At 34.8% G+C, this 15,566-nt stretch overlaps 1 protein-coding gene across 3 annotated transcripts in view; it reads left to right on the plus strand.

Annotated features, from left to right (window-relative positions):
• The window catches only part of KCNH7 (potassium voltage-gated channel subfamily H member 7), a 474,524-nt gene that overhangs the window by 399,298 nt on the left and 59,660 nt on the right, over nt 1-15,566 (plus strand). For all 3 annotated transcript variants that reach the window (XM_025853026.2, XM_073883322.1, XM_073883324.1), the window contains one exon: nt 11,761-12,160. In XM_025853026.2, the coding sequence (XP_025708811.1) occupies nt 11,761-12,160 (400 nt within the window). The remainder of the gene's footprint in view (nt 1-11,760; nt 12,161-15,566) is intronic.

Here is a 15,566-nt window from a genome sequence, read left to right on the forward strand (position 1 = left end):
TTTTCCCTTCCTGCTATCTTCTTCTTCTTTTTTTTTTTTAACATATAATGTATTATTTGCTTCAGAGGTACAGGTCTGTGATTCAACAGTCTTACACAATTCACAGTGCTCACCACAGCACATACCCTCCCCAATGTCTATCACTCAGCCACCCCATCCCACCCACCCCCCCACCACCCCAGGAACAGGCTTTTTTTAAAGATTTATTTATCTATTTGAAAGAGAGAGCAAGCAGGGGTGGTGGAGAGGCAGAGGGAGAGAGTCCCTAAGCAGAATCCCCGCTGAGCACAGAGCCCAACCAGGGGCTCAATCCCAGGACTCCAAGGTCATGATCTGAGCTGAAAAAGAGCCAGATGCTAAACTTACTGAGCTACCCAGGTGCCCCTATAATCAAGCTTTTAGTTAGTTTTTCAATACATAGTGATATTTCAGAATGATACTTTCCCAAAAGTGTATAATGTCATGTAGTAAAAGTATTAAAAATATTTAGCTTCCATTTTTGTTTCTGGCAAAAAAAAAAAAAGAGAGAGAGAGAGAGAAATGCTTCTGGAAAAAAAGAGATCTTATATTCAAAGGAACTAATTTGGGAAGTCTCATCACAAGAATATGAAAAAAGAAAACTTTTTGGGATTTTTGACCTGAAACTAAATGGGAAATCCTAAAATCATTAAGCTAGAGGTCACCCTGATGAGAGATTATCCAGTGCAATGTTTTTCAAACTGGGGTATCATAGAGGTGACTGAGAGAGTTGACCTGAGTTCAGAGGCCCTCAAGAGTTGACATGAGGACAGATTGATAAGACTCAGAGCCATCCACCTCTACTATAAAGGATTAGCTCGATTGTGTCTGCTAGACCAATTGGAGTTTCATGTAATTTTTTTTACAAATTTTAATGAGAATTGACTTAACTCATTTTGCCATTTCCAGAAAGTGCTGTGGTAACCTCTACTTGAATAGGTTTATTCATTCTGTGAGCATTTATTGAGAACCAACTATTGCCAACATGCTAGACTCTGCGTTTACAGAAAAGAGTAAGACAAGGACCCCACTGTCTGGGAACTCACAGTCTACAAAGGAGAAGAGCAGAGGAGCAGAGAGAGTACTATCTGATAAATGCTTTAATAGCATCACGTACAGGGGGACATGTGAGCATGCAAGGGAGGGTTCCTGAATATGAGTGGATGTTTTTCAGGTAGAAGGGGTAGGAAAGTCATACCAGTTAGAGGGGAAGCCCATTAGAAGCATGGAGTTACAAGGTGTTGGTTCCCAGTCCTATCAGACCCAATATAACAAATATTTTATAAAGCCCCTTTTGTTATTGTTAAGTAAAAGTCATAAATAGCATAGCCTTTTTATATACATAATTTCATAAATATAATATATAATGCTTGCCCTTAATATAAAGAAGAAATAAAAGAAATGTGTTCATAATAAAATACTAGTTGAATATATAAATGCTCCAGGCATATCTACGTTAAATGATATAATGAAATTATCAGATGTTTGTACCTAGTTTTATAATGAGGAAGTCCATATTTGAGCAATAAACTCAATAGTAAGTTGAATATTAGTTTATTTTATATTTCCATTTTAATATAAGGATTGAATATATATGTATGTGCTTACATGGGTATGCATCTGTATGATGCATACAGGTAGACATACATACAGGTAGATACGTATACATACACATATATTAATATTTACACACACCTAGAAATCTCATGACTGCAGACTGACATAGCCATGCTGTATACACAAGTATACAATACCACAGGACTTGCTGCCACTGAAGATATAATTTTCTGCAACAGTAAACAATTCTTAGTGAAGGTCCAAACTAAACAAGTCAATTCTCTCTCAGTCTACAAGGTAGTTAAATTCCTGGATATTTTAATGAATACTAAAACGTGCAAAACTGAACATCTGTTTATATGTAAAATCCAGCATTGAAGCTCAATAAATAAGTTTGGGTTTTGCCAATACAAATGACTGTGGGACACTGAAAAATTATATAGGACACAGATAACTTTTTTGCTGTTGGAGACTGCTGTAGGCATTATAGGACTTCCTACTTGCATCACTGTACTGGGAAGTAAGGGAAAATTCAGGAAGATGGTGTCAAATACTGTAAAGACATAAAGTAGGATGAAGACCGGAAATAAATCATTGAGTGTGTCAGTTCACTATGCGTTGCTGTCACTTAGATGTATTGGCCAGAGCCAAACTGAAGTGGCTTCAGAAATTAATAGGAAGCAAGTAGGGCCCCTTCTTGCTAGAATCTTGGTAATAAAAGGAGGGGGGAAAGGCAGTACTGGAAGGCTACACATGGTGAAGGAAAGAGTTACTATTTTTGTTTCTGTTTTTCCCCCTTAAGAAGTTCATGAGCTGACAAGAAAAAGCCATGTGGTGCAGAATGGCTTCTGCAGGTGGCTAACTTGGAGGAGGAGATTAGGAACGATTTTGGGGGAAGTGCCATTTGAGTTGAGACTTGACCGGAAAAAAACTAGCCTCATGAAAATACATGCAAGCATTTCAAGCAAAAGAAAACACTAGTGAAAATGGCCCAAGTGGGGAACAAGCTTGCTGTGTTAGAATGGAAAGAAGACCAGTGGCAGCTAGGCTGAACCATAGTGAGTTGGGAGTTGAGTGCTAAGATAGGAGGATGCAGAGACAGGGACCAAACTGTGTGCAACAGTGACATTTGGGGTTTATTCTGGCTGCGGTGGAGCCTTCCGAATCAGAACAATATGATCTAATGGACGGTTCTAAAGACCTCCTGGCTGATGTCTGCCGACAATTTAGTCAGGGTAGAAGCAGGGGAAGGACTTAGAGCTTTTGCTATAATGTAGCAGGAACAAAACAGCAACAGCGTGGACCACATGGTGGCAATAGAAGTGAGGAGATAGAGATATATCTGGAATATCGTAGAGGGAGCTGTGAGGGCTTGTCGATGGGTTAAATATTGTTGGAGGAGGAAGAAACAAAGCAGAATAAATGATGGTTCAGAGATTTTTGTTGTTTCTTCTCGTTTGAAATATTTTGGAGGATGGAAGTCCTGAAGTGACTTTAGTAGGTGGCCGTTTGTTTATCCAGATGGGAAAAACCTGGGGAAAAAAATTATGGGGGAGAAATTCCTGTTTGGGCCACGTGCAGTTTGAGACGCTGATCAGTCATCCAAGTAGGGACAGCGTATAAGCAAGTCAGGGACTCCATGAGCAACTAAAAAGATACATATGTGAGTATAAGAAAAAGAACTGAGATCCATTAAATTATAAATTAGATATAATCATGGCAAAGATTGGTTTAGATCAGTGCTTCTACCTCAGGACGATGCACTGATTTCAGTGTGGAGCTCATAAAAGAGTTTGGAGATTCATAATTGGTAGGTCTAAAGTAAAGCCTTGAAACCTGCATTTTTAAAAGTGGCAGGAATTTCTGCTGTTTAGATATCCAACATCCGGTTGCCTTATCTGGAACAAAGAGGAAGTCCATGCGCTCATGGGTGAACATTTCTACAAAATAAAGACATAAATAATCAAGGGAAGCAGTGGTTTTAAACTAAACATAAGGACAGTCATGATTTCATTATCACTTAATTCTAACTGAATTATTAAAATGTTTCTTCTGTGCATCACAGCATCTCAGATGACTTAGAGAAAACAATTTTGTTAATGTCAAATGACTTCCTTGCAAATTTCTCTAATGGTAAGATACTGTAACATTTCAGTTTTATTTACATTCAACTCTGAAGAAGGAAAGCTATTCGAATTTTGGATCTATATTATTTTAGCTATAAAACATATATCCTAACAATGCTGAGTATAGCTTGGCATATACATTTTTTCCTAAAGCCGATATATGAGCAGAATTGCTCACTTTTTCAAAACAGTCATTTAACTTTTTAGCTTAAGTAAATGTAAATCTCCTACTAATAACTAGAGACTCTTCTAAAATGTTAAAAAAAAATAAAATAGGAATACTGACAGGGGTGCCTGAGTGGCTCAGTCGATTAAGCATCTGACTCTTGATTTTCACACAGATTATGATCTCAGGGTCCTGGGATGGAGCCCTGCATCATTGGGCTCTCTGCTCAGAGGGGAGTCTGCTTCTCCCTCTCTCTCTGCCCCTCCCCCCACTCATACTCTCTCACTCTCTCTCAAATAAATAAATAAAATCCTTAAAAAAAAAAAAGAAAGGAATACTGACAATAACTAGGCTTGCCTATGTCATTAGTATCTTCCTAATGTTAATGCCATCCAGAATGACCAAGGAAGGAAAGGATTCTCTATGTCTTAATTTTTGCATCATCAAATATCATGCCATCCATAGCAAATTATCTCAATATCACTGATGCAAGAGAACAACATTATTGACTCTGTCTCCAAAAAGTCAACTTTTCATTATCTGCCTCAAGTTTTCCCATATTTTGCTTATCTGTGGAAAATCTTACTTTCAAATATATCAGCTGTTAAAATCGAGAGCATTCTCTTTAGCTACACACTTCATTAACCTCTTCTGAAAATTAGTGGGGTTTTTTGATTAATTACTTCCTTTGTGGGACTCTCTCCAGTCCCATTTTACTGTTATTTTTCATGAATCCTGAATACAGGCAAGGTCTTTGAAACCTAGGTATATACAGTGCTCTTTGAGGGAAAGTTTTACTAGAAAAGAGGAGTTTCTGTTCACATTGATATGTTTGTTTCATTAGTCTGTTAGATGTATCATAGAATGGATACAAGGGAAAACTTAGCAAGCATCTGTATAGAAATTCTGGTCACCTTGTCAGAATTCTTTCTGAACCTGATCTCTACAGCAGTTGCCATTAGTTTTTTAGACGTGAATTGCTAAAAAAAAAAAAGATAGCAGGAAGGGAAGAATGAAGGTGGGGAAATCGGAGGGGGAGACGAACCATGAAAGACTATGGACTCTGAGAAACAAACTGGGGGTTCTAGAGGGGAGGGGGTGGGGGATGGGTTAGCCTGGTGATGAGTATTAAGGAGGGCATGTATTGCATGGAGCACTGGGTGTTATACACAAACAATGAATCATGGAACACTACATCAAAAACCAACGATTTAATGTATGGTGATTAATATAACATAATAAAAAAATAAATAAAAATAAAGTCACATGATTAAAAAAACTAATGATGTAATGTATGGTGATTAACGTAACATAATACAATTTAAAAAAATGAATTGCTAAAACATTAGACATATTCATGGTCAAATTTAAATGACAAAATACCGTTTTGAAGAACTGCATACGTAATATATTTCTACCCATAGAGTGACTGTGTGTCCATTTTGATAGTTCTTGAGAGTTAAGACAGATGTCTCCATTGGCTTGTATTTGAGGCTGTTGGTCATGCCTCCAAAAAATCTGTGGTATGACAAGTGAGAGACACAGGATCTCCAATGAAATAATTTTTGAACCAAGGAAATATAAGAACATTTCATCAAAAAAATATGTTTTGCCTTAAGTTGATCATTTTTTCATCATATATATGGGATCTATTGTCTACAATTTGCTAGAGATGACATAAGGTTCAATTTTTGGTGAAATATTTCTCAAAACAAGTCAAATTCACATTTTAAAAATATAACATCCATAGCTTTTTATTCATTGTAACATTTGCTTCCTACTATTTAAAATAATTTGATTACCAGTTTTCCATGTTATTGTAACTAAAGAAAGGGAAAGTGAGTTCAAATTGCAGCAAAATAGAATGTTAATTATGAACAAAATAAAAATATTCGCATCTTGACAGTAAAGGTTCTTAAATATTGGAGTGAGTTTCACAGGGAGGTTGTAAAATCTTGTGTTTGAAAGCCTGTTTGTGGAGGAATTTGTGAGGTTTGGTATGAATAAAGAAAGGATAAGCTAGGTGATTTCCTTAAGGTTTTTTACATAATCAAAATATTTTTTTATTGTATCAGTGAATGTGTCCTTAGAAATACTGAAAAAAATGTGACTCAAGCTGAACAAAGAACTCAAAACCAGTTTCAATATTATTAAGTTTTATTAGGTAAGTAATTCATGGAATGGTATATACAAGCACCAGAGCTTAGAGGGAATTGAAATAAAATATAAAGCAAAACATGAGTGTAGAGTTATGAAATGTATTACTCACTAAGTGTTCCAAACTCCCCACATGTACCCAAATATTTCTTGACAAACAGAACAGAATGATGGATTAAGTAGAAATTTTCAGTGATGATTCATTCTTTCAATCCTGTAGACAAAACTGAAGATCACATACTTCTATTTCCCCATTTATAAAAGAATAATTCTATCCATTTACTACAGGCAAAACTTTTGGAGAGTAAACCTCTGAAATAAAGTATTTTAAATGTAAGAATCTTAAAAATGCTTACTTAAAAATTATTTTGAAAAATTATTTTGAAAACTTATTGAGCATAATATTTTCTCTTATTGATGAGGCTTTCTTAGTTTAACTATAGCCAGATATAGTCTTGAGAAGAGAATTGTTTGATAATAGTAAGAAATCCCCTGTTCTACTTTCAGGCCTTTAGAAAGAATTCCACTTCCACTAAGAAAGGATATTACCTCATCTATTGTAAAATATCTGGGGAAAAAAAAAATCACATAGTCTTCTTGAGTCCTGGTCTGGTATCTAACGTGTTTACAAAATTGCAATTGTTTAGAGTATATATTTTTATTAAAATAAAGTTTAGTTAAGAAAGTCATACTTAATAAAGGAAACTAACTTCTACCTCAGTATAAGAAAGTATCTAAGCCTTTATTTTTAAAAAATTTATTTATTTATTTGAGAGAGAGAAAGCACATGCCAGGGGAGAGGCAGAGGAAGAGGGAGAAGCAGACTCCCCGCTGAGCAGGGAGCCCGACACGGGACTCGATCCCAGGACTCCAGGATCATGACCTGAGCTGAAGGCAGACACTTAACAGACTGAGCCACCCAGGCGCCCTGAAAGTATCTAGGGCTTTAATAAACTATGGATATGGGTACGTTTTTTAAAAAAATTGAAATTGGATGATATGCTTCAGCCACCCAGAAATCTGAATGATTTGAATTGCCAGGGGAAGAGTCATTTTACATTTAAAAAGTTCTGACAAAATACATTAAAAATAAAAGTTTTAAATAAGTATTCTTTCTTTACCGTGGCATTCAGGCAAAAAGAGTTTGCAGTATCATTCAATCACAGTTAAAGGAGTTCAGGTCTGAAATGGCATAAGTACTGATAAGGCAGAGCCATGGCTTCTTAGAATTCATTATGTCTCCTTTGCTACCGTTTATGAGCAGAACCAAAAAAACAAAGTACCTTGCTTCAATCTACTGCAAAGTAGCTCACCTCTTTCTCCATATACTTTATTATTATGATGTGTTTGTAATTCATAATCACACATAAGTCTTGGGAGTTCTTACGCTTTTTTAGTCTACCAAAAGTAATAATAGACAATATTTTTTCTAATACCAGTAACAAGTTAAGAAATAACATCTAAGAAAATTTCTTACCTCCACTATTTTTTAAATTATTGCAGTAGGTTAAAAGATAGTTTTATTTCTATTTTCAAAATTTGGAAAAAAAACACAAAAATAGATTTACATAATATCTCTGAGTATTACATGAAATTAGATACACTGTGAGAGAAATGTGTATCCTGAAAACATTCTACTTAGCCAAGTTTTGATGTTAACACAATTAAGGTAAGTGTTGGTCCCATTTTTCATTTGCACATAATACAGAGAGAGTACATTGAACTAAACAATGGGGACTAAGAGTCTCCACCAAATCAGCAAGAGGAGATTGATCATTCTTTAGGTTACTCTCTCTGAGATTTTGGTGCAATCGTTTTTCTCTTTGTGTAATATGGGCAAACCCTTTAAATCTTTAAAGAGATATTTAAAGAAGAAAAGAGTTATTGCAATCTTAAGTGTCACCTACAAGATATGCGTGTCTCATATGCAACAGTAGCTAAGGATGAATGCCCAGGTGTGTTAGCAGCATCTTGACAACACTAAAAATAAGATCAAGTCATTTGTTACATTGTCAAACAACATATGTAGTTATGCTTGGGTACATGTTATGGAATCACAACAGAATGGCTTTGACTGTTGAAATCATTTTTCACTCAATCTTATGAAGCAACTGAAAGGTAAAACAACTGTTTAGGAATTTCTCCCCCTTTCCATCGCTCTGCCTTCCCTTCTTCCTCTTTCTCTCCTTCCCTCTCTACAACTGCAATTATTTTGTAGGAATAATGTCAGTTGGGTTGAGAATTCATCATGTGCTATATTTCTTAAACCCTTTTTTTCCAGAAAAGATGTTACTTATGTGTTATTATATAAATTATATTCATTTATCTGCTTAGAGAACTTACTATCACCTAGGTTTTACCTCTTTTTGATATAATCCTAGAAGAAACAACCAGTGTTTTTTTGAAGGGAGGGAAAAAGGAGAGAGGTGGCTTACACAGCAGTTGGATTCCTTTTTCTTTTTTTCATAACATCATTTTTGTTTTACTATCTTGGCAGCCAGAAGAGTCGTTAGGACTTATTATCACAATATGTTATTAAAACATCTCATTTGTTTTGAAGCATTTCACTTCATTAACCAAATACCCTAGAGAATTTTCATTATATTTCATTTATTTTGAGGTTCAGAGAGAAATTTTCTTTCAAAGATAAAAAGTTTTGAATAATAATCGTCAAATGCTTCTGATTTCTCAACACAAGTAAATAGGTAACAGAGCAAGGAGAAAAAAATAAACACACAAACTGAAGCTGTGAAGTGTAGAAAGAGACACGTTGAACCAGGGCTATTCCTGTTACTGAAATCCAAGCAGCCAGTGCATCTAGATAAGGCTCTTGTCTTTAAAATTCCTGCCATTTCCTGAGGAGGCCAAAAGGCCAGTGTTGAAAAGCCTCCAGTTGGAATTCTAGCTATCAAAGTAATGCATTTGGAAAATGTGTAAGTTCTATCAATCCATTTCACGATATAATGTGCCTGCTTACTAATGAAAACTAAAGCACATGGGATATTTAAATAACACAAAAAGCTAGTATTTACAGGGCATTATCTACAACCCTGTGAGGAGGTATTATTATACCCATTTACAGGTGAAAATTTTGAGGTTTAGAAATTAAATAAACAACTTGTCCAAGATGACAGACTGGTATGGATGCAGAATTCATACATCCATTTGTTCGTGCCAAAGTCCTAACATATAACTGATCAGCTAAAACAGACATATGAAAACATGCTCCACAGCACTCATCATCAGGGAAATCCAAATCAAAACTACAATAAGGTACCACCTCACACCTGTCAAAATGGCTAAAATCAACAACACAGGAAACAAAAGATGTTGACAAGGATGCAGAGAAAGGAGAGCCCCTTACACTGTTGGTGGGAATGCAAACTGGTGCAGCCACTCTGGAAAACAGTATGGAGATTCCTCAAAAAGTTAAAAACAGAACTGTCCTACAACCCAGCAATTTTAATACTAGGTACTTACCCAAAGGACACAAAAATACTGATTTGAAAGGGCATATGCACCAAGATGTTTATAGCAGCACCATCAACAATAGCCAGATTATGGAAAGAGGCCAAACATCCATCAACTGATGAATGGATAAAGAAGTGGTACATATATACAATGGAATATTACTCAGTCATCAATAAGAGTGAAATCTTGCCATTTGCAACAGTGTGGGTGGAGCTAGAGTGTATTATGCTAAGCAAAATAAGTCAAAGACAAATACCACATGATTTCACTCATCTGTGGAATTTAAGAAGCAAAATTGGTTAACATAGGGAAAGGAAGTAAAAAGAAAGAGAGAGAGAGGGAAGCAAACCATAAGAGACTATTAAGTATAGAGAAAAAACTGAGGGTTTCTGGAGGGGAGGTGGGTGGGGGATGGGCTCAATGGGTGATGGGGATTAAGGAGGGCACTTGCTGTGATGAGCACAGAGTGTTATATGTAAGTGATAAATCACTAAATTCTACTCCTGAAACCAATATTACACTATATGTTAACTAACTAGAATTTAAATAAAAACTTGAAACAAAAAAGAAGAACCAACTAAATTAAAAAAAAAAAGCTCATCAGTTAAAATGTTGATAATTCAAATGATGGAAATTTGACTTTTCTTCCAGAGAACTACCTTATACTAACTTAAACTCTCCATTTATTCACTGAGAACAGATACACTCTTTACATTTGTGAAGAAAAAAAAATACTATTTTCTTTATTCTACCTTAAAAATTAGTAACTCAACATTGGAAACAAGGAAGAACCATTTCTCCACACATCCCATAATGAGTAAAGACCAGAGCCCAAATGTGATATGCACATCCTAACTGCATAATCTCCTCTCACCTCTAGAAGTTTGCAATACAAACTGAAAAGAATTCAGCGGAGACCGAAGGATCTCCCCTTCTCCTCTTGACCACTCTGGCACAAGAAAAAGAAGAAAGAAAGAAAGAGAGAGAGTGAGAGAGAAAGAAAGAGAAAGGAAGAAAGAAAGAAACTACAACACTGATTATAGAATACTAATGAAACTATTTTTCTTAATATTTAGTGCTTTTTTTCCATCAATTCAATATGAATAGATAGAGGGTGATAACTCTGACATGCTATTTTTTTAATTAAAATATAAGTGTTCTTAATACAGTTGGATATACTCTGCAAAATAAACACCAACAATGAACACATAAAATGACTCAACAATTGATTGGTAAACACCATGTAACTATGGAATAATTATATGCCCTGTGAATTATATAGTACTTATAGCTGACATTATTTAGGAAAACTAAGAAATGAACTTGTAATTTGTACTTATCAGATTTCAAATCCAAACAACCAGTTAAGTATCCTGTTATTATATAGAAGTGTCTTATCATTAGATACCTGGTCAGTAATAATCATGCAATTAGTTACACATATCACACCCCAAAAAAAAATACATCATACCATTGGGACATCAAGAAACAATTCATCAACTTAGCACATTTAGAAAGGAAAGATGAATTTAAATATAGTGCATAAGGCATGCATACAATCATCCAATAAGTCTCCCAATGACCTGCTTGCCTGACTCTTCTCATTATGCAGGTCTCTCTCAACTCTAACGTCAGCTCCTCAGCACGATCTTCTTTGGCCTTTCCTTATAAAGTCACCCCCCCCAACACCCTTTATCATACCACTCTGTTTTATTAACATTATCACACTTTTCACTCTGAAATGAGCTTATTGTTTGTTTCTTTAAAATAATATCTATCTCTCCCCAAAAGACAGTGACATTTAAGATTGCAATAACTCCTCATTAGAAAAGGCATTTTGTCTAGTAAGTAAATGTCTCTTTCTGTTACAAAAGTGATCATGTCTGCCTGCTCAACACTATAATCCCAGTGTGTGGCACTTGCTGGGCACACAACACACAGGGATGTTTATTGGTGAATAATTGATTTACTGAGTATTTATTATCTTCAAGACACTTGGTTAGAACATAAAACTAGACAGATGGAGTCTCTGTCCCATGAGTCTTGCATGTCAAGATAGTGAATTAATGTACCACAGACTTTCAAAGTATTTTTCAAAGCAGATGTGAAATTAAAAAAAAAACTAACCTTAATACTTAATTCAAATATGCATTTATCCTCAATGCTACTATATTGTTTTAACCTGTTTCTACCTACTTTGCTTCACAGGAACATACACTGAATTGTTTGCCAACTGTTTCTGACCATACACATTTATTTCCACAGACAACAACATTAATTGGTCTTTTGAAGACAGCTCGACTCCTTCGTCTTGTGCGAGTGGCCCGAAAACTTGATCGATATTCAGAATATGGCGCTGCTGTCCTAATGCTTTTAATGTGCATATTTGCCCTGATAGCTCACTGGCTGGCTTGCATTTGGTATGCAATTGGGAATGTGGAAAGGCCCTACCTGACAGACAAAATTGGATGGTTGGATTCCTTAGGACAACAAATTGGGAAACGATACAATGACAGTGACTCAAGTTCTGGACCATCCATTAAAGACAAATACGTCACAGCACTTTATTTTACCTTCAGCAGTTTAACCAGTGTAGGATTCGGAAATGTGTCTCCTAACACCAATTCGGAGAAAATATTTTCAATCTGTGTCATGTTGATTGGCTGTAAGTAGATTTCTCTTTTGTTATCTATTAGGATAAAATATAAAATTGGTATCTGTAGACAATTCAGAATAAGGCGAAGAAAAAATTATAGAAAACTGTAGATGTAATGGAATTACATATATGGGTATTATATATTCTATGAAACCTGATTCTCTCTATGAAGGGGAGATACCAAAAGGACTTTCAGCACCTCAGAAAACCACAAACATAAAACTGAGTGACATGGATCTTGTGATTCCAGAATTGAGACTTGTAGTTCATTTCTGCTACTGTAAAAACATTGGTAGTGGTTATTTTTTATTTTAAGCTGAGGCCAGATTAGAATGGGAAAGATTAGTTTACATTACTAGATAGATAAATATATTTCTAAAAAGAAAAAATATATTTGTATATAAAATATATAGAATAGAAATATATATCTTATATATCTGTATTTATAGATAGATATATACACAGATAAATATATATATGTATTTTTCACCACTTATTGACTAAAAATTCTTTTCCCTATGATATTATGCCAAAACTTAAGTGATTGCTCTTTACCTTGTAATGGGGTGATGAGATTAACATCATTAAGAGGCATGTTTTGGAATAAGAAACAAAAAAATTCTGCATTAAACTAAAGATGTTTTAATATTTTTAAAAATCATACTGCAGAGTCACTAAAGATAACTGCTGTGCTACCAAGCAGCAATTGACAAATCCATAATGGATTTTTAAAGTTCAAAAAAGGGCATCATCCCTAGATGGTGTAGAGATCTAAAAATAGATCCAGAGTTGATTTTAAACAGCATATTGACTAATGAAACGTACTTAGATAAGTTTTATTTATGAAACTTAAATCAATTCACCCAGTTTATTGTTCATTATGTTTAAAATTTATTTTTCATATATAAGTTTTAGTACTATTATTTTAGTAAGATTTGTATAGGCAAATAGCATTATATTGAAATAACTTTAAGATATTGTACAGATTCAGGCTAAGTCTGGGCTATAAACACTGAAGTAACCTTGCACCCAGAAGGAAATGGAAAAGGGACCTACTAGGAAACAGAAAAATTCATTCCAGAGAGATTGAATCTCTCAGAACAAACACAGTCCCAACCCCTCTGTGATTATAACTGCTAGTAAATACCTTATAGTGATTATCAATTTTAGTGAAATAAGTAGCAAACCAAGAAAATTTTTAAAAGTTTGTTCCTAATTAAACACCTGCATCTTGAAACTTAGAAATTGCTAGAAAGAATTTTCTAACCTGCTAACCACTTGGGAATTCCCATCACTTGTGAGGATTATGTTAAATACATAGTACTGTTTATCATATGAATTATTCTAAATTAAGGAAAACTCAGTTCTTTATTTGGTCTATACCCAATCTCTAATCCCTAAATCAGGATAATTGGCAGTCTTTTCTCCTTCCTTCTTTCTTCCTTCCTATTTTCCTTCTTTCCTTCCCTCTTAAATATAGCACAAGGCTATTTCTATTGATTCTTTAAGAAGGATACTTGTTTTCTGCAGGTATTTTTCATCTTTTAGAAAAAGAGAAAACATTCTAGTTAACTGAGTTGATTTTAAACAGCATATTGACTAATGAAATGTACTAAGATAAGTTTTATTTATGAAACTTAAATCAATTCACCCAGTTTATTGTTCATTATATTTAAAATTTATTTTTCATATATAAGTTTTAGTATTATTATTTTAGTAAGATTTGTATAGGCAAATAGCATTATATTGAAATAACTTTTAAGATATTGTACAGATTCAGGCTAAATCTGGGCTATAAACAGTGAAGTAGACTTGCACCCAGAAGGAAATGGAAAAGGGACCTACTTTGTAGAAAACTAAGTAGAGTAAGATAGAACCACATTCCACATAATATACTTTATTGAATAATGGACTTGGTTCTAGAAACCTTAATCAAAAGGGAATTATGTAGAGCTCAGTGTCACACAGGAAAAAATTTATAAGTATTCCTGGAGAGTTCTTTTGTTGTTGTTGTTGTTGAAGATTTTATTTATTTATGTTGACAGAGAGAGACACAGCAAGAGAGGAAACACAAGCAGGGGGAGTGGGAGAGGGAGAAGCAGACTTCCCGCCAAGCAGGGAGCCCGATGCGGGGCCCGATGCCAGGACCCTGGGACCATGACCTGAGCTGAAGGCAGATGTTTAACGACTGAGCGACCCAGGCACCCCTTCCTAGAGAGTTCTATCATCACCTGTTATGCTACAAATAAAGAAAAAAGGTTAAATTAAGACTCAAAACTTAATAATAAGAATGCCCCAAAATCTGCTTAGCCATTTCATGTATATCCATGCATCTACACATGATATTTCCATTCAGATCCAACTGTGTTAGAAAATGATTTGGTTGTCGGGGCGCCTGGGTGGCTCAGTCGTTAAGCGTATGCCTTCGGCTCAGGTCAGGATCCCAGGGTCCTGGGATCGAGCCCCGCATTGCATCGGGCTCCCTGCTCAGCGGGAAGCCTGCTTCTCCCTCTCCCACTCCCCCTGCTTGTGTTCCCTCTCTCTCTGTCAAATAAATAAAATCTTTAAAAAAAAAAAAAAGTGATTTGGTTGTCTTTGTTTAGTTATATTTCTACACTAAATGTATACTACTTAGATCTGTGAATGGCCCGATTTAAGCCTAAAATAAAACACAATATCTAAAAATATAATGTAAAATATTGTATATGTACTAATACTAGTTATACTTTATATAGTCTAGTTATCAGGTTAAACTCTCTTATCATCCCTAAGCTTCTTTAAAACCAATCTTCATTCTAAAAGAAATATTTGAAACCAAGTTGTAAAAAACAAAGCCCTATCTATCATCTCTCTTACAATTCGAAGAAACTAAAAATTAAACGTTAAAAGATACCATCTAACTAAATGCAAACAACTCAAATGTCTGTAGATACATTTTAAAAGCTGCTGTTTGCAAAGACAGTTACCAGTTGTACTGCTGAATGTGTAAAGAGAACAGTGACCAGAGAATTCATTTTAAAAGTGTACACAGTTCAAGACAAAAAATAAAGGAAAATTTAAGCAGCCATTAAATAAGTGTGAATATATGCTCATATATTCATATTTATGTGTTACACAAGTTTATATTTTTGTTCAAATATTCTAATATATACATTTAATTTTAAAAATACATTAACCAGTAAATGAAGGTAAATGTATTCCATCTCTTACCCTCTTGACAAACATCTTGGGAGAATTTCTTGTTTTATAACATGTAAAAAAAGTTACTGAATTTCTCTTTTAGCCATAATGGAATAACTGAAAATTGACCATATTCCCACAAAATTTTTGAAAATAAGAGAAAACTGAACAGAATACAGAAGGCACTTGTTTTCAGACATTGGAAAACAGATTGTAGGGAATTTTGATCCCTGAA

The sequence above is a fragment of the Callorhinus ursinus genome, unplaced genomic scaffold, assembly GCF_003265705.2.
Source record: "Callorhinus ursinus isolate GAN/ISIS: 27379988/994484 unplaced genomic scaffold, GSC_fseal_2.0 scaffold2, whole genome shotgun sequence".
NCBI lineage: Eukaryota > Metazoa > Chordata > Mammalia > Carnivora > Otariidae > Callorhinus > Callorhinus ursinus.